This window comes from Oncorhynchus mykiss, chromosome 4 (genome assembly GCF_057628025.1).
Source record: "Oncorhynchus mykiss isolate SJ-2025 chromosome 4, ASM5762802v1, whole genome shotgun sequence".
Classification (NCBI taxonomy): domain Eukaryota; kingdom Metazoa; phylum Chordata; class Actinopteri; order Salmoniformes; family Salmonidae; genus Oncorhynchus; species Oncorhynchus mykiss.
In genome coordinates this window covers 85344140-85365462 of record NC_143025.1, presented here as the reverse complement: position 1 = coordinate 85365462, position 21323 = coordinate 85344140, and the positions used below count along the sequence as shown (strand labels likewise).

General features: G+C 44.8%; 1 protein-coding gene across 8 annotated transcripts; it reads right to left on the bottom strand.

Moving 5' to 3' along the window:
- Positions 1-15: 15 nt before the first annotated feature.
- On the bottom strand, positions 16-19462 carry LOC110522563 (transcription initiation factor IIA subunit 1). Of its 8 annotated transcripts, none has more exons than XM_036976196.2 (12): positions 19153-19462; positions 14178-14279; positions 13786-13945; positions 11313-11351; positions 10973-11037; positions 9647-9722; positions 9440-9481; positions 9027-9178; positions 7449-7583; positions 6813-7199; positions 4832-4921; positions 16-3922 (listed from the first exon to the last, which is right to left on the bottom strand). In XM_036976196.2, exons 1-12 carry the CDS (start codon positions 19180-19182, stop codon positions 3815-3817), a joined length of 1386 nt encoding a protein of 461 aa, XP_036832091.2. In that variant the 5' UTR covers positions 19183-19462; the 3' UTR covers positions 16-3814. The 8 variants fall into 8 exon arrangements, with proteins under 8 accessions (XP_036832091.2, XP_036832092.2, XP_036832094.2 ...); XM_036976197.2 differs by having other exon boundaries at positions 9045-9178; XM_036976199.2 differs by lacking the exon at positions 9440-9481.
- Positions 19463-21323: the final 1861 nt, after the last annotated feature.

Here is a 21323-nt window from a genome sequence, read left to right as displayed (position 1 = left end):
ATGCCATACACAAACCAGTTCTCATATTACTTTAATACATTTTTTAGCAAAGGCAAAAAACTCAATGGATCTGTTCAATAAAATACTACTTTCTCTAATTAGTTGTATTCAAAGCACAGCCTTCCAAGTTATGGTCATTTACAAAGATCTTTTGATTTAAAATATAAAAAAAACAACAGTATGATTTATAAAACAAACAATACATTTCCCTCACATACAGTTATTTGAACAGCAGTTGAAACTCATGGTACATGAAAAAAGACTTTCCAGAGACATCCTCTTTTGAAATGCTTATTTTATCGTTATATATTTGGATAGCTGCAAGCCAAATTAAAATCCAAAAGGCACGTGTATGATATGACGGGACGGCAGGGTAGCCTAGTGGTTCGAGCGTTGGACTAGTAACCGAAAGGTTGCAAGTTCAAGTCCCCGAGCTGACAAGGTACAAATCTGTCGTTCTGCCCCTGAACAGGCAGTTAACCCACTGTTCCAAGGCCGTCATTGAAAATAAGACTTTGTTCTTAACTGACTTGCCTAGTTAAATAAAGGTTAAACAAAAAATAAAACATCAGGGAATTGGAACACATGGAATTAAATAAAATAATTTTGGAATATATGGCCAAAACCACTTGAGCAGGAGCCATTTATTCCAAAACCACTTGAGCAGAAAAGTGGCTCTGGCTTATGTCATATGCTACTGTATGTCTAAGCCAAGAGTTCCAGAACTAGACACCAACCTGTTCTAGAACTAGGCGCCACTCTGTTCTAGAACTAGGCGCCACTCTGTTCTAGAACTAGGCGCCACTCTGTTCTAGACCCAGGACATACTCTGTTCTAGAACTAGAAGCTACTGAGTTCTAGACCCAGAACCTACTCTGTTCTAGAACTAGAACCTACTCTGTTCTAGAACTAGAATCTACTCTGTTCTAGAACTAGAATCTACTCTGTTCTAGAACTAGACGCCACTCTGTTCTAGAACGAGAAGCCACTCTGTTCTAGACCCAGAACATACTCTGAAATGTTCCGTTATGGGTTCATCAACAGAATGACTTCATTTTAGTCGGGAGTTGGGCCATTGTGTCAGACTGCACAGCCATGTGTAAATACACTAAACCCAAACAGAATGAAAGACACTAAGAAAAGCTGAAAACTGACTTTTTTCAGAGAAAAAAAATATGCAAAGGGTACTGTTAAATTATTTGTAAAAACTGCAGAGAACACACGCCAAGTTTCCCCCCAGTTGAACCTGGCGTGAAGAGGACTTTTATAAAATCATCATCATGATTAAAAGTGCACGACAGACAGACAGACAGAGCTACACATACACACAGCAGTCATGACGCGGAGCACAGCGCATGATGGAGCCTAGTCCAGCAAACAGAAAAACATAGGGAGAAAAGCAACACATGGTTACGGTCATAAGAGCACAGTTTGGTGCGGCTTCCTGTCTTCTTTTTACTCTCAGAAATAGAACATGGCCTGAGCTTTCAGGAATAAATACAACAAAAACATCTACAAAAAAAGAAACGTAATGAATCATAAAAATCTGATCCATTTGTACTGTAACGTCAGAAAGAGAATGTGGGTGACCATTCCAACAACATTCAACTGATGACAAGATCAATCAGTGAACTCAGACAAGACCTCAAACGAGTAACACTCAAATAATAAGCCAGAAGGATTGGGCATGTTGTGTCTGTGGATAAATTCCACTGAACGATACACTGACAGTGCAAATCTCCCACTGGCTGTACTGATCGATACATTGACACTGACAGTGCAAATCTCCCACTGGCTGTACTGACCGGGTACTGAATCAGAAGACCGGATCCACAAAATAGTAAAACTCTCAGATAAGCGTTTTGAAGACGTTTTTACAATAATTGTTACTGTCCATTCATTGGTAGATTCTTTACAAAGGTGAAGGTCAACAATAGGATGATTCAGGATTAGGGCATGAAGCAGACAGATTGAAATCAGAGACATATAGACTCGGCACTCTCAAGAGAAAATAAAAACATCCTTTTGCCTTTAGTGTTCGTTCTTCATCATGATAAAACAATATTAAAACAGAGACAGGAGGGGAGCTGGACTGCTGAGCACAGTGGCTATCACTATCAACTAGATAAACAGGAGGGGAGCTGGACTGCTGAACACAGTGGATATCACTATCAACTAGATAAACAGGAGGGGAGCTGGACTGCTGAACACAGTGGATATCACTATCAACTAGATAAACAGGAGGGGAGCTGGACTGCTGAACACAGTGGCCATCACTATCAACTAGATAAACAGGAGGGGAGCTGGACTGCTGAACACAGTGGATATCACTATCAACTAGATAAACAGGAGGGGAGCTGGACTGCTGAGCACAGTGGATATCACTATCAACTAGATAAACAGGAGGGGAGCTGGACTGCTGAACACAGTGGCTATCACTATCAACTAGATAAACAGGAGGGGAGCTGGACTGCTGAACACAGTGGCTATCACTATCAACTAGATAAACAGGAGGGGAGCTGGACTGCTGAACACAGTGGCTATCACTATCAACTAGATAAACAGGAGGGGAGCTGGACTGCTGAACACAGTGGCTATCACTATCAACTAGATAAACAGGAGGGGAGCTGGACTGCTGAACACAGTGGCTATCACTATCAACTAGATAAACAGGAGGGGAGCTGGACTGCTGAACACAGTGGCCATCACTATCAACTAGATAAACAGGAGGGGAGCTGGACTGCTGAACACAGTGGATATCACTATCAACTAGATAAACAGGAGGGGAGCTGGACTGCTGAACACAGTGGCTATCACTATCAACTAGATAAACAGGAGGGGAGCTGGACTGCTGAACACAGTGGCCATCACTATCAACTAGATAAACAGGAGGGGAGCTGGACTGCTGAACACAGTGGATATCACTATCAACTAGATAAACAGGAGGGGAGCTGGACTGCTGAACACAGTGGCTATCACTATCAACTAGATAAACAGGAGGGCACTTTTAGTATGGACCATCAGAACATGTGGCAGGAATATCATATCAGTGACATGGACCCAGATCTACAAGCAGATGAAGGTAATAACGTCAACCTTTTTCAAACAGCCATCTCAACTCAATACACTGGTGTCAACTTCACTGTGTGGTGCCCAGTCACTGAAAAAAACTGGGATTGATTGACGTGTTTCCTAGCCAATCACTAGGCACACAACTGGAATCGAAAGACTCCCTGTCCAATCACTGGATATTTTATCTGACCTTTGACCTGGATTCAAACCTATTGGCATAAAGTGTTTAGGGTGGGTCAACTCAAGTCAGTGGTTATATCTGGTCCACTAGAAGTGGGAGAAAACAGTCAGGTCAAAATGGAGGTGAATTCAGTCAAACAAAGAAACTAAGAAGATTTCTCCTTCGATCCCTCGGCCGTGCTGCATGGAATCCTCAGTGTCTTGTCTTGGGAGGCTTGACGGGTATTGGGTGTTAATACAGATATACCATTCATACAGATGTGCATCAGTCAGTATCACAGTTTTGGGTGGTGTGTTACGTTTATTTCCTTCCCAAACCAGCCCATCCCAGGTCCTCTGGCTGAAATATGATTCCCTGGGTCATAGTTATTGATGAGTCTCTTTCTCAAACTTGACAGAAAGTTCCAGAGTTCCTTCGTGGTGTTTTTGTTGTTGTTGTGTGTTCCTTTTTCTGTGTTCCAAATGGCACCCTATTCCCTATGTATTGGCACCCTATTCCCTATGTAGTGCACTATATAGGTACTAGAGTGCTATTTGGGACGCATTCTTTGTGCTGTGTGTTTTACCACTCTGCGTCCCCGATTGCTTTGGAGAAGACGTAGTCTCGGCCGTTCAGGTTCATGATCCCATCCTTCAGGTGGAACTTCCATTTGTTCTTACTTCTGTGTATCTGAGGGGGAGCCAATGGGCATTAGGAATGTGGGCGAGGGCAGCAGACTGGGTTATCTCTCTCACTACAGTGTGTGTGTGTACTTCTGTGTATCTGAGGGGGAGCCAATGGGCATTAGGAATGTGGGCGAGGGCAGCAGACTGGGTTATCTCTCTCACTACAGTGTGTGTGTGTACTTCTGTGTATCTGAGGGGGAGCCAATGGGCATTAGGAATGTGGGCGAGGGCAGCAGACTGGGTTATCTCTCTCACTACAGTGTGTGTGTGTACTTCTGTGTATCTGAGGGGGAGCCAATGGGCATTAGGAATGTGGGCGAGGGCAGCAGACTGGGTTATCTCTCTAACTACAGTGTGTGTGTGTACTTCTGTGTATCTGAGGGGGAGCCAATGGGCATTAGGAATGTGGGCGAGGGCAGCAGACTGGGTTATCTCTCTCACTACAGTGTATGTGTGTACTTCTGTGTATCTGAGGGGGAGCCAATGGGCATTAAGAATGTGGGCGAGGGCAGCAGACTGGGTTATCTCTCTAACTACAGTGTGTGTGTGTACTTCTGTGTATCTGAGGGGGAGCCAATGGGCATTAGGAATGTAGGCGAGGGCAGCAGACTGGGTTATCTCTCTCACTACAGTGTGTGTGTGTACTTCTGTGGCTCTAAGGAAAGGAACCAATGGGACAGTGTCAGTGTGGAGGTTAGGAGGGGAGCAGATGGGGATACCAGTCACACATTCACTAAACACACACACACGAAGTCTGGGGTTTCCTCACTGTGGTTTCTCCTTTACAGGAAGTCTGGGGTTTCCTCACTGTGGTTTCTCCTTTACAGGAAGTCTGGGGTTTCCTCACTGTGGTTTCTCCTTTACAGGAAGTCTGGGGTCACACACACAATAAGGTAATCCGGAGATATCTTACCTTGTCGTACTGGCACACCACCACATTCTCTGTATCAAACAGTTCTTGGTCCTCCTCGTCACTCACATCATCTTCACTATTCAGAGGCTCCTGAGAGAGAGTGAGAGACGGTTAATAATGTATCTATCCCTTCACTCTCAATCCAGTGTTTCCCCTATATTCATTTAGCCCCTCTACTACTACTATTAATAATTATTATTCATATTTTTATTTATTATCATCATCAGCCGAGACGCACTTTTAAGTTAAGAGTGACAAGTTACAAGTTACATAGCTTCCTCAGATTCTCATCAGATCGCCCGAGAAACATCCCATGTACACTAGTATGTGGACTGCTCCTTGAACATCTCTTTCCAATATCATGGGCATTAATATGCAGTTGGTCCCCCCCTTGCTACAACAGCCTCCACTCTTCTGGGAAGGCTTTCCCCTAGATGTTGGAACATTGCTGCAGGGACTTGTTCCATTCAGCCACGAAGACATTAGTGAGGTTGGGAACTGATGTTGGGTGATTAGTCCTGACTCACAGTCAAGAGTTCCAATTCATCCCAAAGGTGTTTGATGGGGTTGAGGTCAGGGCTCTGTGCAGGCCAGTCAAGTTCTTTCTGTATGCATCTCGCTTTGTGCACGGGGGGCATTGCCATGCTGAAACAGGAAAGGGCCTTCTCCAAACTGCTGGCACAAAGTTGGAAGCACAAGATCGTCTAGAATGTAATTGTACGCTGTAGCGTTAAGGAACTCAGCGGCCCGAACCATTAAAAACAGCCCCAGACCACTATTCCTCCTCCACTAAACTACAGTTGGCAACTATGCACTGGGGCAGGTTGTGTTCTCCTGGCATCCACCAAACCCAGATTCATCTGTCGGACAGCCAGATGGTGAAACGTGATTCATCACTCCAGAGCAAGTGTTTCCACAGCTCCAGAGTCCAATGGCGGTGAGCTTTACACCATTCCAGCCCACGCTTGGCATTGTGCATGTTGTTGTTAGGCTTGTCTACGGCTGCTCGGCCAAGGAAACCCATTTCAGGAAGCTCCCGACAACAGTTCTTGTGCTGACGTTGCTTCCAGAGGCCATTTGGAACTCGGTAGTGAATGTTGCAACCGAGAACAGACGATTTTTACGCGCTACACGCTTCAGAACTCGGCCGTCCCGTTCTATGAGCTTGTGTGGCCTACCACTTCACGGCTGAGCCGTTGTTACTCCTAGACGTTTCCACTTCACAATAACAGCACTTACAGACCAGGGCAGCTCTAGCAGGGCAGAAATTTGACAAACTTGTTGGAAAGGTTGCATCCTATGACGGCGCCACGTTAAAAGTCACTGAGCTCTTCAGTAAGGCCATTCTACTGTCAATGTTGGTCTATGGAGATTGCATGGCTGTGTGTTCAATTTTATACACCGGTCACCAACGGGTGTGGCTGAAATAGCCGAATCCACTAATTTGAAGGGGTGTCCACATACTTTTGGCCATGTAGCTTGTAACCAGCTTGTAATCTTGGAAGTGTAGCCAACCTTATTAATAGATGCATGTAATAATTGTTATGTAAAGCTAAACTACGCTAGTGTAACGGATGTGAAACGGCTAGCTTAGTTAGCGGTGCGCGCTAAATAGCGTTTCAATCGGTGACGTCACTTGCTCTGAGACCTTGAAGTAGTGGTTCCCCTTGCTCTGCAAGGGCCGCGGCTTTTGTGGAGCGATGGGTAACGATGCTTCGTGGGTGACTGTTGTTGATGTGTGCAGAGGGTCCCTGGTTCGAGCCCGGGTATGGGCGAGGGAACGGTCTAAAGTTATACTGTTACGCTAGCACAACTATTTGTCGGGATAATATAGACTTGGCTGGTGATGTCATGAGATCAAGATCAAATTAAACTGTCCTCGGTTTACAGATGAGGTTAAAAGATTCATACAAACATTCTACGGTAAAAGGTTTCAGAAACGTTGGCGTCTTTCTCTCGTCTCATTGAGAGTCCTACTCACCTCCTCCACCTGGCCGTCCTCGCCATCTTTTTCCTTTTCTTCATCTTCCTCCTCGTCATACTCTTCCTCCTCATCTTCTTCCTCTGAGGACGTGTCCCCCGCTCCGTCCACCTGCAGCATCATAGGAGGCTGCTGCTGCTGTTGTTGTGGGACTCCTGGTGCAGCTCCGCCCTGGACCTGTTGTACTTGTTGGACCTGCTGCTGGATCTGCTGCTGTTGCTGTGGGCCTCCTGGTGCAGCTCCGCCCTGGACCTGTTGAACTTGTTGGACCTGCTTCTGGATCTGCTGCTGTTGCTGTGGGCCTCCTGGTGCAGCTCCGCCCTGGACCTGTTGAACCTGCTGCTGGATCTGCTGCACCTGACCGGGCTGGCCTGTCATCTGCATTACCTGAAGAAAGGGATAGGTTGAGAAGGGTGGGTTAGTGAGAGATGGTTGAATGTGGGATGGGGTGCTCAGCAGAGTAATCATGATCGTCTGTACAATAACATCAAAAATTCCCTTTTGGAATCTGCATATCTATAGCTTGTCAAGAGCTGAATGTAAAAATATATTGAATATAGCTATACTAAAGCATATTTTATCAAAATAAACACTGTATAGTACGCTGTGTGTAGTGACTAGTGAGTAAGGTCTGACCTGTGCATTCTGCTGGACCTTGTTCCCAGTGAGGATGACCTGTTGAGGCTGGATGATGACTCCTGTCTGCTGGGGGAGGCCTCCCTGTAGAGGAGCCAGCACCTGGGGGAGTCCTCCCTGGAGAGGAGCCAGTACCTGAGGGGGAGGAGTACAGCAACATGGCATTACACCCCACACAGTAATGACCATTTGAATCCACCATTCAGTTTTCAATGGCACTTGTTAAATTGAAAACTGAATGAACCCCAACTCAGATCTACCACAGCTCTGACACAGGACCAAGGGTTCTGGACGTGGTTAGTGAGCAAGTGGCCTCAGAAAATACTATTAACTGCATGTTGTTGTTTAACTGTGAGTACCTGCACCAGGGGTCTAACTCCAGGGAGCCTATACCTGCTCCAGGGGGTCTATACCTGCATCAAGAGGCCTATACCTGTACCAGGAGGCCTATACCTGCACCAGGAGGCCTATACCTAGACCAGGAGGCCTATACCTAGACCAGGAGGCCTATACCTGCACCAGGGGGTCTATACCTGCACCAGGAGGCCTATACCTGCACCAGGGGGTCTAGCTCCAGGGAGCCTATACCTGTATCAGGAGGCCTCTAGCTGCATCTGCATCAGGAGACCTATACCTGCACCAGGGGGTCTAACTCCAGGGAGCCTCCACCTGCACCAGGAGGCCTCTACCTCAGGAGGCCTATACCTGCACTGTCTTTATATGCATCAGGAGGCCTATACCTCCAACAGGGGGACTATACCTGCACAAGGGGGTCTATACCTGCACTAGGGGGTCTATACCTGCACCAGGAGGTCTAGCTCCAGGGAGCCTATACCTGTATCAGGAGGCCTCCAGCTGCATCAGGAGACCTATACCTGCACCAGGGGGTCTAACTCCAGGGAGCCTCCACCTGCACCAGGAGGCCTCTACCTCAGGAGGCCTATACCTGCACTGTCTTTATATGCATCAGGAGGCCTATACCTCCAACAGGGGGACTATACCTGCACAAGGGGGTCTATACCTGCACCAGGGGGTCTATACCTGCACCAGGAGGTCTAGCTCCAGGGAGCCTATACCTGTATCAGGAGGCCTCCAGCTGCATCAGGAGACCTATACCTGCACCAGGGGGTCTAACTCCAGGGAGCCTCCACCTGCACCAGGAGGCCTCTACCTCAGGAGGCCTATACCTGCACCAGGGGGTCTATACCTGCACCAGGGGGTGTATACCTGCACCAGGGGCCCTATACCTGCACCAGGAGGCCTATACCTGCACCAGGAGGCCTATACCTGCACCAGGAGGCCTATACCTGCACCAGGAAGCCTAGCTCCAGGGAGCCTATACCTGTATCAGGAGGCCTCCACCTGCATCAGGAGACCTATACCTGCACCAGGGGGTCTAACTCCAGGGAGCCTATACCTGTATCAGGAGGCCTCCACCTGCATCAGGAGACCTATACCTGCACCAGGGGGTCTAACTCCAGGGAGCCTCCACCTGCACCAGGAGGCCTCCACCTGTACCAGGCAGCTCAAACTTTTACACACACACACACACACTGGGAGGACAGTGATAGGACCTACCTGTGTGATGGGGCGTACCTGCTGTATAACGGGGGCCTGCCCACCGCCAGGCTGCATCTGAGGAAGGACCTGCTGCTGAAGGACCATCTGCTGCTGAGGCTGGATAATGTACTGGGTCCCGTTAGCCGCACGCAGCACCTGGAGGATCTGACCTGGGGTCAGGGACAGGGTAGAGGTGCCGTTTTAGAGCTATGAAGAGTATGTTCAGGATCTGACCCGAGATCAGAGGAGAGAGATGGAGACCAGAGCCCCCAAGACCCAGACCCAACCTCGTGAGGCTAAACCGAAGACCCAGAGTAGCGAAACCATGACCAGATCAAGAACATTTTGAATGTTGAGAAACAAGTATATTAACAAGTCTGAAAAATTGTTTGTCATTCCTAAATGTTGCGGGGAGTATAAGTTGTACACACCGTCCACTGTTTTAAGATATATAGTCTGGGGCAAATTGCCGCCTGATGTGCATCACCCGGGAAGGACAGAAGAAATTCAGGGGCAGGACAAAAAACAAAACAAATTGGTATTTGGTGAGGTAATCTTTCTGCATTTTATAATCAATCAATATGTACTGTTGTAATATATTATCAAGACTGGAGCTGGTGGGATGTTAAACGCTATACCTTGGCTAGTGATGAGTTGTTGGTAGGGACCGATTCCTGTTGGTAAGGCCAAGGTTGCTGCTGTGGTTGCTGCACTCTAGAGGTCAGTCAGAGAAAACACATCACAAACCAGGCAAATAACAGGAGAGATGAGTACCCCTGGTCACTCATGAACTCTCACACACACACACAAATAACAGGAGAGATGAGTACCCCTAGTCACTCATGAACTCACACACACACACAAATAACAGGAGAGATGAGTACCCCTAGTCACTCATGAACTCACACACACACACAAATAACAGGAGAGATGAGTACCCCTAGTCACTCATGAACTCAGACAGACAGACAGACAGACAGACAGACAGACAGACAAGACAGACAGACAGACAGACAGACAGACAGACAGACAGACAGACAGACAGACAGACAGACAGACAGACAGACAGACAGACAGACAGACAGACAGACAGGTTGTTTCAGATGGAGTCTCCTCAGATTTAAATGCCTGGAGAAGCTTGTCAAATGTAACCTAGCAATTTGCTATAATAATCTTATATTCTGTGCGCAGAAGACAGGTGTCAGTTGAGAAGACAACACCAGATGGTGGGTGGGGGAGAGGTTGGAGAGGAAACTGGGAATAAACTAGAGACAACTTCCTATTTAGTCTGAAAAAAACACAGTGTGAGAGAGAGAGAGAGACACAGAGAGAGAAAGACACACAGAGAGAAATAGAGACACAGAGAGAGAAAGAGAGAGAGACACAGAGAGAGAAAGAGAGAGAGACATAGAGAGAGAAAGAGAGAGAGACAGAGAGGAGGGGGTGAGGGAACAGACGAGTGCAAAGCTCTTCAAGGTTTATCTGCTCTGTAATCTAGTCTGAAATCCTTAGCTCTCAGTAAACTATTTCCTGCGTGGCCTCTCCTCCTCTCTCTCTTCCATCTGTCCTCCAGCTGGCCTGGTCAATCATGCTCAGGGCCAGCTCTCATGTTTACACTGTATGTGAGTGTGTGTGTGGACAGGGGTCAGTGTGTGTGTGTGTGTAGAGGGGTCTGTGTGTCTCAGCTATTCTATAATCCATGGGAGTGAGTTCAAATGGAAGCCATTCATAATGGTAAGGCTCTCATCATTGACACATGCATTAGGTCAGCCGGTGGGAATCTGTCTGCAGTGGTTTCATCGTGGATAACTTTACAGATGCCATTGAAATGTGACATCAATGAAAAACTGTCACTAGTAATGTCTTTATAATTGATTTGAATTCATTCTTCAAGGGTCCTATGGTGGGAAACTCTGGTCCTATACCTGTGGTCCAGCTACAGACAAACCCACTACTCCACTCACCATCCCTGTTGCACTCATATGCTGCAGAATTTTAGGATCCTGCACAATGACTTGCTGCTGGGGTGCTGTGGAGAGAAAGTATACAAATGTATTCAGTATTTATTACATTTTGTCAGTAATTATACATTTATGATACAGTTCCTTATAAATACTGTGTGTGTGTGTGTGTGTGTGCGTGCGCGTGCTGTGTGCGGTGTGTGTGTGTATGTGTGTGTGTGTGTGTGTGTAATAATCATGTTATAATATTACCGCTGGTGACAGTAGGCCGGGTCGATTGCCAGCTCGTCACTGTGTGTGTGTGTGTGTGTGTGTGTGTGTGATAATCATGTTATAATATTACCGCTGGTGACAGTAGGCCGGGTCGATTGCCAGCTCGTCACTGTGAATGAGAAAGGATTCTCTTTTCAATGCCTTCATTGTTCAATCATATAGTTTGCAGATACGATAGCCATTTTAAGTAGTTATTGAAATGGATTTTGCATTGGGCAACCTTAAAGGACCTGTTGTACCTGGGTTAATGGACATAACATGTTATATAATACATTGTGAGTATGGGAAGTATTATAGAAGGTCCTATAAATTAGAGTGTGGACAGAGTTAGCCAGCAGGCATGGGCTAAGGTAGGTAGGTGGCTTTAAATGGGCTAAGGTAGGTAGGTGGCTTTAAATGGGCTACGGTAGGTGGCTTTAAATGGGCTAAGGTAGGCGGCTTTAAATGGGCTACGGTAGGTGGCTTTAAATGGGCTGAGGTAGGTGGCTTTAAATGGGCTACGGTAGGTGGCTTTAAATGGGCTAAGGTAGGTGGCTTTAAATGGGCTACGGTAGGTGGCTTTAACTGGGCTAAGGTAGGTGGCTTTAAATGGGCTAAGGTAGGTGGCTTTAAATGGGCTAAGGTAGGTAGGTGGCTTTAAATGGGCTAAGGTAGGTAGGTGGCTTTAAATGGGCTAAGGTAGGTGGCTTTAAATGGGTTAAGGTAGGTGGCTTTAAATGGGCTAAGGTAGGTGGCTTTAAATGGGCTAAGGTAGGTGGCTTTAAATGGGCTAAGGTAGGTGGCTTTAAATGGGCTAAGGTAGGTGGCTTTAAATGGGCTACGGTAGGTGGCTTTAAATGGGCTAAGGTAGGTGGCTTTAAATGGGCTAAGGTAGGTGGCTTTAAAGGGGTGTAGGTAGGTGGCTTTAAAGGGGTGTAGGTAGGTGTTTCAGGGAACTGTGGGTTTTTGTATAGCGCTTTTCATGGCCCAAAGACTCTCATACACAGGAGGTAGACCCAGTAGGGATGAAATAGGATAATTAGAGGTGTTAAAGGCTTCATCCGTACTATAACGGTGGACTTCGCTCGTCCGCCTGACGCTCAACTCTAGCAGGCTTGTAACTGTGCTGTAACTGTGCATGCAAGTCGCACATGGCTAGTCGAACGACCATGCCCCAGGAATACCTGACATGATGACTCCTTGCTGTCCCCAGTCCACCTGGCCGTGCTGCTGCTCCAGTTTCAACTGACCTGAGCCCTAGGACCATGCCCCAGGAATACCTGACATGATGACTCCTTGCTGTCCCCAGTCCACCTGACTGTGCTGCTGCTCCAGTTTCAACTGTTCTGCCTTATTATTATTCGACCATGCTGGTCATTTATGAACATTTGAACATCTTGACCATGTTCTGTTATAATCTCCACCCGGCACAGCCAGAAGAGGACTGGCCCACCCCACATAGCCTGGTTCCTCTCTAGGTTTCTTCCTAGGTTTTGGCCTTTCTAGGGAGTTTTTCCTAGCCACCGTGCTTCTACACCTGCATTGCTTGCTGTTTGGGGTTTTAGGCTGGGTTTCTGTACAGCACTTTGAGATATCAGCTGATGTACGAAGGGCTATATAAATACATTTGATTTGGATTTGATTTGATACTCGTCATTGAAACAATGCTGAAACATCAATCTATGGGTGAGTCCATTGAAATGATATTGTAAATTCCAGCAGGCGATATAGACTCTTAGAAGTACACTTCTTTATGTTATTAACTATCGTTAATGCCATCTTTGGTGGGATTATCAATGATTATCAATAATTGGATTAAGTCATACTGTGTGAAGCTGTGTGTGAAGCTCAAAAAGGCATTTCTCGTGAATATTTTAACGTGACTATTTTAAAACACAAAAAAAAACATCTGATTAATAAAATATTTAAAAGTCGTCTTCCTCAAATGAAGGGGATGATGACGCAATCTTTGCAAGAGGGAGGGAATCTGATTCCATCGGTCCTCAACCGGTGGCTCAGTCATTTCATTCAGGGTAAGTGGAGTTAGCCGTGAGTTAGCCTGCCCCGGAGCAGGTTAGTTCTGAAGGATTCGTTGCCATAGAAATGTACCTGGCTTAAAAGGTGAGCCACTTTTGTTTGAACGGTTATCCCGAGTTGAACTCAGAGTTGACCAAAGTTACCTCGCTAACTCCTCAAAACTGCTTGGTAAAATACCCCTCTAGACACAGATTAAGACAAATCCTAGTATTACAAGCATAATCAATTGAGAATCTCCATTAGACATTATATATTTTTTGGGGGCTAGGACTAGGCTTAATCTATGTCTGGGAAACCAGCCCATTATGGCTGCGTTTAGACAGGCAGCCCAATTCTGATCTTTTTCCCACTAATATTTTCCCACTGGTCTTTTGAACAATCAGATCAGCTCTGAAAAAGATCTGATGTGATTGATCAAAATACAAATGAGTGAAAAATAAAATAATTGGACTGCCTGTCGAACACATCAAATGTAGTCTCCCGGGAACAACAAAGGTGGTGTGTCAGGGCCGATGCCTGGGACTCACCTTGCTGCTGCGGGGGCAGGAGGACCTGCTGTGTCTGGGCTTGCTGGGTGGCCTGCTGGGCCTGTTGTGCCTGCTGCTGGGCTGCTGCCTGGAGGGCAGCCTGCTCCTCTGTGTTGAAGCCCTCCACTGCCTTACTCTGCATTAGCTTGTTCTCCCACAGCTAAAGGAGAGGGGAGGAGAGGGAACTTTAAAATGGAGGGTAGACTGTTGACCACCATTTTGACATTTGTATTGTCTATTCTACTTTTTACAAAACTACAGGGACAGAGAGGTTATCAGTGGAAACTACATCAAATGAGAGCTACAAAAGGGAAACTAACACTAGCGCAGACAAGAGAGAACGACATTCTAGAATGGAATGTCACTAGAAGGAAGAGTTCTGTGTTCTGTACCGTTTTGAGTTCCATGAGGACCTGCTCGTCCACCCCCTCATCCAGGAAGAGCTCCCGGACCTCGTTGATAACATCTTCAATCACAGACCTGTACAGTTTAGGCTGAGAAAACATACAGAGTACTGTTAGAAGGGCTCTAATGTATATTATAAATGGGGTGGTTTGAGCCCTGAATGCACGGGTATGACAAAAAATATCCACTATATACAGTGCATTTGGAAAGTATTCAGACCCTCTGACTTTATCCACATGTTTACGTAACAGCCTTATTTTAAAACCGATTAAATAAAAAATATATCCACACACAATACCCTAAGTGAAAATAAGTTTAGATGTTTGTGCAGAAATATCTTATTTATATAAGTATTCACACCCTTTGCAATTGAGCTCAGGTGCATCCAATCAAGTTGTAGATGTTTCTACAACTTGATTGGAGTCCACCTGTGGTAAATTCAATTGATTGGACATGATTTGAAAAGGCACACACCTGTCAATATAAAAGGTCCCACAGTTGACAGTGCATGTCAGAGCAAAAACCAAGCCATGAGGTCGAAGGAATTGTCCGTAGAGCTCAGAGACAGGATTGTGTCGAGGCACAGATCTGGGGAAGGGTAGCAAAACATTTCTGCAGCATTGACAGTCCCCAACAACACAGCGGCCGCCATCACTCTTAAATGGAAGAAGTTTGGAATCACCAAGACTCTTCCTAGAGCTGGCTGCCCAGCCAAACTGAGCAATCGGGGGAGAAAAGCCTTGGTTAAAGGTGACCAAGGACCCAATGGTCACTGACAGAGCTCCAGAGTACCTCTGTGGAGATGGGAGAACCTTCCAGAAGGTCAACTATCTCTGCAGCACTCCACCAATCAGGCCCTTATGGTAGAGTGGCCAGACGGAGCCACTCCTCAGTAAAAGGCACATGACAGCCCACTTGGAGTTTGCCAAAAGGCACCTAAAGACTCTCAGACCATAAGAAACCAGATTCTCTGGTCTATTGAAACCAAGATTGAACTCTTTGGCCTGAATGCCAAGCGTCACATCTGGAGGAAACCTGGCAACATCCCTACGGTGAAGCATGGTGGTGGCAGCATCATGCTGTGGGGATGTCTTTCAGAGGCAGGGACTGGGAAACTAGTCAGCATCAAGGGAAAGATGAACAGAGCAAAGTACAGAGAGATCCTTGATGAAAACCTGCTCCAGAGCGCTCAGGACCCCAGACTGGGGTGAAGGTTAATCTTCCAACAAGTCAAGACCCTAAGCACACAGCCAAGACAACGCAGGAGTGGCTTAAGGACAAGACTCTGAATGTTCTTGAGTGGCCCAGCCAGAGCCCGGACTTGAACCCAATCAGACATCTCTGGAGAGACCTGAAAATAGCTATGCAGCGACACTCCCCATCCAACCTGACAGAGCTGGAGAGGATCTGCAGAGAAGAATGGGAGAAACTCCCCAAATACAGGTGTGCCAAGCTTGTAGTGTCATACCCAAGAAGGCTTGAGGCTGTAATCACTGCCAAAGGTTCTTCAACAAAGTACTGAGTAAAGGGTCTGAATACTTATGTAAATGTGATTTATTTATTTTTACCTATTTTTGCTTTGTCATTACAGGGGTATTGTGTAGATTGATGAGGGGGAAAAACAATGTAATTCATTTTAGAATAAGGCTGTAATGTAACAAAATGTGGAAAAAGGGAAGGGGTCTGAATACTTTCTGAATGCACTGTTTACAAAAGTATGTGGACATCCCTTCAAATGAGTGGATTTGGCTATTTCATCCACACCCGTTGCGGACAGGTGCATACAATCGAGCACACAACCATGCAATCTCCATAGACAAACATTGGCAGTAGAATGGCCTTACTGAAGAGCTCAGTGACTTTCAATGTGGCACCGTCATAGGATGCAACCTTTCTAACAAGTCAGTTTGTCAAATTTCTGCCCTGCTAGAGGTGCTACGGTCAACTGGAAGTGCTGTTTTTGTGAAGTGGAAACGTCTAGGAGCAACAACGACTCAGCCACAAACTGGTAGGCCACACAAGCTCACAGAATGGGACCGCTGAGTGCTGAAGCGCGTAAAAATGGTATGTCCTCGGTTGCAACACTCAATACCAAGTTCCAAAATTGCCTCTGGAAGCAATGTCAGCACAAGAACTGTTCATCATGTGATGTACTTTCACTGTTCTACTCACCTTGGTGACCAGTTTATAGCAGCAGTAAGGCACCTCAGGGGGTTTGTAGTATATTGCCAATATACCACCGCTAATGGCTGCATCCACGCACTCGTGCGTAAAAACAGCCCTTAGCCGTGGTATATTGGCCATAATATACCATCAATTATGTATGTATTATATGTATCAATTGCCTAATGTTAGCTGGGTGCTGCATTATTTAACGTTAACTGCATTATTGCTTAAGTATATTTATTTCACATGGTGACAACTGAAATGTACCACGGTAAAGAATGATGGCTAACAAATGATCCAATATTTTTTAATTTTTTTAAATGTACATTTTGAGCTTGACTACCTTTGAACTTCAGTCGCACGTATTCAAACTGCCTACCATAACATATTCAAAACAAACTTAATTCAGAAAGCCCAAGACTGCAACAGAATAAATGTGCCATTCTTAACTATGTTAAATCAGTTAGAAACGATTAAATGATGCAAGTAAAACATTTCAGCCCCCCCGGTGACAGCAAAAATAAACGTTTTAAAGTGATTTTCCTGCAATTCTGCACATTTAGCCAAGGGGAGTAGAGAAAATGCTGCCGTCCTAAAGCAAGTCTGCTGCAATTCAATACGTTTTACAATGGGGCAGAGAGATTTAGCTATTTTATAACTCATTTCATGCCATGGGGCAGAGAGATTTAGCTATTTTATAACTCATTTCATGCCATGGGGCAGAGAGATTTAGCTATTTTATAACTCATTTCATGCCATGGGGCAGAGAGATTTAGCTATTTTATAACTCATTTCATGCCATGGGGCAGAGAGATTGAGCTATTTTATAACTCATTTCATGCCATGGGGCAGAGAGATTTAGCTATTTTATAACTCATTTCATGCCATGGGGCAGAGAGATTTAGCTATTTTATAACTCATTTCATGCCATGGGGCAGAGAGATTTAGCTATTTTATAACTCATTTCATGCCATGGGGCAGAGAGATTTAGCTATTTTATAACTCATTTCATGCCATGGGGCAGAGAGATTTAGCTATTTTATAACTAATTTCATGCCATGGGGCAGAGAGATTTAGCTATTTTATAACTCATTTCATGCCATGGGGCAGAGATAAAATGTGCAGTTGTACAGCTTAATTTCCTGCAATTATACACATTTTTCCATAGGATGGAGGCAAATGTTTGCAGTTTTTAATATGACAACTGATGATCAATGGGCCCCACCCCAGTTGGTAATTCGACCATGCTTACTACACGTTTAGATACCTGGACGCTAGACTAATTGTCCGATCTAATTTGGGATGATTGAGTGACTGCTGATGCACAACCAACATTTCAAAATTGCATCTTGTTAATTCTAACTCAACAGTAAGTTGAGACCCTGACTGATTCATGTGAATGTTTTATTGGGCCGCCCGCCAGTTACCCATCCCTGGGACACATAGATCTATTTAACGCTGATGTTTCATGATAGCCATGGCATTGGCAGCACCTAGCTAACAGATCATCGAAAGACCAGCCCGCAAACGTGCATACGGGAGCTTTCACACCATACATCAATCGTTCCGCAATCAATCGGCATTCATGGTATACTCAAAACGTAAACAACCGAAAGACACTGATCAGTTGTAGCTAGTTAAACTCAATCGGCCATGCACAAAATACACTAACATTTCAATCGACCATTATTGCCCCAAACTAAAATGGTCGCATGGACAGAGGTCAGTGTCCTTATTCGTCGGTGTCCGTTGTGGTGGACCTCAGTCTCCCTCCCTACTATAAAAAGCTCTGATGTTTATATGTAGAGCCGGTGACGTGGCGTCGAGAAGCGCCTTCCCATCCCGGCCAGTCTATATTAGAGAGCCAATATGGCGGTATAAAACCGAGATGCGGAAAGGAGGAGGGTCACAACCGTAGAAAGGAGACATGGACGCGGTTTTTACCGAGCGGGGGTCAGCGACCATTGCCTGGTGCTCGGAATGGCTATTCAAATGGATGTAAATTGAATTGCTGGTATCTAGATTGTGTTATTTTAGTGAGTTAATGTAATTTTAGAGATGGGGGCCAGCGAAAGAAATGTTTAATAGGAAAGAGGACATTTGGCTTGGGACGGCTTGCTGACGTTAGCAGCCTTGTTCGTGGGCTGAGGCATTGAACATGATTTGAAATGATCAAGCAATACTTTCTTGCTGACAGTTGAATTGTGATAAAATTGGAATTTAACATCCGCATTGGATGAGAAGGTGCTTCCAACTGTAACCTTACGTCGAGGCAAACTATTAGCTCTCATTGAATTGGAGGAACAATACCCCAACGCAAATCTTACTCGTTAGGTATTAACACTAGACCCATTTCTAAACTAGGAAACACATTCCTCGAAACGCACCAGGTAATGTAGGCTGATGCATGCTAGTTAACTGGCAGCCAAGATTGCAAATCAGTCTACATTGCAAATAAAAAAAGGCTCAAATCACATTCTACTATTTAGCTAGCTATGTCGTTAATTTAACCAAAGACTTGTCTTCTGGTTTAGATTAGCCCAGATGAGCAACGCCATTCACCAGCTGTATTCAGGAAAAATGCAGAGGATTCAAATGGTTTCGAAAAGGGGTTAAAATGGCCGATTGTTGTACTTATGGCTATCATTTTTATTAAGGAGAACATCCACTGTTTGCCAACAACACTCCCTAAAGTCCCTTTTAATATGCTTCCACTCAAAATGCCAACCTTTTCCTGGCAGCTAGCAGTTTGCCATCATCAGTTCTTACTGACTACCCTCGGACAATGATCCTTACCACTTGATTCGAGTTAGCCGAGCTCGCCATTACGCGTAGTGTAAAACCACACAAATCAAGCGAGGAATAACAGCAAAAAAATAAATTAAAAAACGATCTAAAACAACTGGGCACGACACTTAAAAATAGCCGGCATAACTTTTGTAAATAAAACACAGATTTTAACGGTCTTATTTACAAACACGGACTCTGCCTTCCCAGCCGTCCTTCACCCGCCGTTGTCCTCCTTTATATACCGAGCATGGAGCTGCGAGTGCGCGAGACATAGGGCAGGGTCAACCCGGTCATTACCGCGAGATTCCGCGGGAATATCGTCCAGGAGAAAACAGGGACGAGTTCAGCAGGACACAACGCGTTGGAACTTTCAGATAGAAATGTATTATGTAGAATCATTCAAATGCTTTCTGACAAAAAGAACTAGGAATCATGTGTAGGCTCTATTCATGGAATTTCTATCTGCAACGTTCGACAACGTTTGGCAAATGAACGTGGTTCAACTTCAGCTTTGACAGTACTGGGAAATATATTATTACATTGTGTATTGGAAATTGCATGATTGAGAATGCCCACAAAATCAAATTGCTTTGTTTTACAATTTCTGAATTGCTTTGACGTTGAACTGACGTCTGAGCCCAGCGGACATTACCACACATGTACACATACAGTGCACCCACGGTATAGACCCATTACCCCTGCCTACTTGTACATTCTGTATCTACCTCAGTCACCACGTATCCCTGCACAATGATATGGTAGAAGTTCACACGGTATATAACTTAATTCGTGTGTGTTTTAGTTCTCATGTGTTTAAACATTTTTTTATTTAACGCAGAATCGTTGGGAATGAGCTTGTCAATTATTTTCACCGTATTCGGTGCATGTAACAAATACCATTGGTCACATGATACCATGCTGTGTTTCCATGTGTTGCTGCCATGCTATGTAGTCGTTTTAGGTCTCTCTTTATGTAGTGTTGTAGTGTCTCTCTTGTCATGATGTGTGTTTTGTTGTATTTTTTAAAATTCATTATTCTTTATTTTTTTTAAATATGTATTTTATATATATATATATATATATATATTTGTATTTTTTTATTTATTTTTTATTTACCCCTTTTTCTCCCCAATTTCGTGGTATCCAATTGTTTAGTAGCTACTATCTTGTCTCAATCGCTACAACTCCCGTACAGGCTCGGGAGAGACGAAGGTTTAAAGTAAATTATAAATTGTTCTTAACTTGCCTAGTTAAATAATGGTTAAATAAAACATTTGATTTGATTTACTCATTAAAAACTTTTGTGTACCCTCTCCCTTCGTAACTGGGAATTCCTTTATTCTTAGTGTTCTATTTGTCACATGGTAGGTACCGCCCAAACTATGCAAAGCACTTTGTCATTCAATACTGTTTGCAATCAAAGGTGATACATTATAATAGATAATACTAATATATTATTCGCCTCTTCCTCAGATGTCATCCATTTCTCCCCCAAGTGTTTTTTTGCCAGTGACAGATTCAGGAGACACTTGGATGTAGTAACTTATTACCACCACTAGAGGGTGACCACACACCAGGACAAACACACAGAGGGTCAGTTTCCAAACCGTATGAATACCCACGTCACGTTCAATTAATGCAAGGCATACCCTACTAGTTTCTTTTGTCCCAAAAACTAAAAGCATCGTTTTTGGGACAAATCACTCGCTCAAAGCTAAATTATATATTTATTATTGAATCATTTGGCCAATTGAGCAAGTTGAGGTGACTAAACAGCTGGGCACTAGATAGCAAGCAAGCTGTCATGGTCAAAACATTTTGACTCAATTATTGCTAAAATGGAAGAGGTCTGGCCTTGATAAGGCTTTCTTGACATCTCAGTCAATGAGACAGGTCCTACAGCCCTAGTTTTGTCACACCTGGAATACTGCCCAGTTGTGTGGTCATGTGCGGCAAAGAGGGACAAACAGTACCAGACAACAGTTTGTACACACATAATTATTCAACGTTTTTTCTTTATTTTTACTATTTTCTACATTGTAAAATAATAGTGAAGACATCAACACTATGAAATAACACATACGGAATCATGTCGTTTTTTCGACTCTTCAAAGTAGTCACCCTTTGCACACTCTTGGCATTCTCTCAACCAGCTTCACCTGGAATTCTTTTCCAAC

What these genes read in the sequence shown, in the direction of transcription:
- LOC110522563 (XM_036976196.2), bottom strand. Translation starts at nt 19,182, where the DNA reads ATGGCGAGCTCGGCTAACTCGAATCAAGTG. An exon ending in ATATGAGTGCAACAGGGATG is followed by an intron (nt 9,723 to 10,972) that starts GTGAGTGGAGTA and finishes ACTGACCTCTAG; the next exon opens with AGTGCAGCAACCACAGCAGC. An exon ending in AGGTACGCCCCATCACACAG is followed by an intron (nt 7,584 to 9,026) that starts GTAGGTCCTATC and finishes CCTCCCCCTCAG; the next exon opens with GTACTGGCTCCTCTCCAGGG.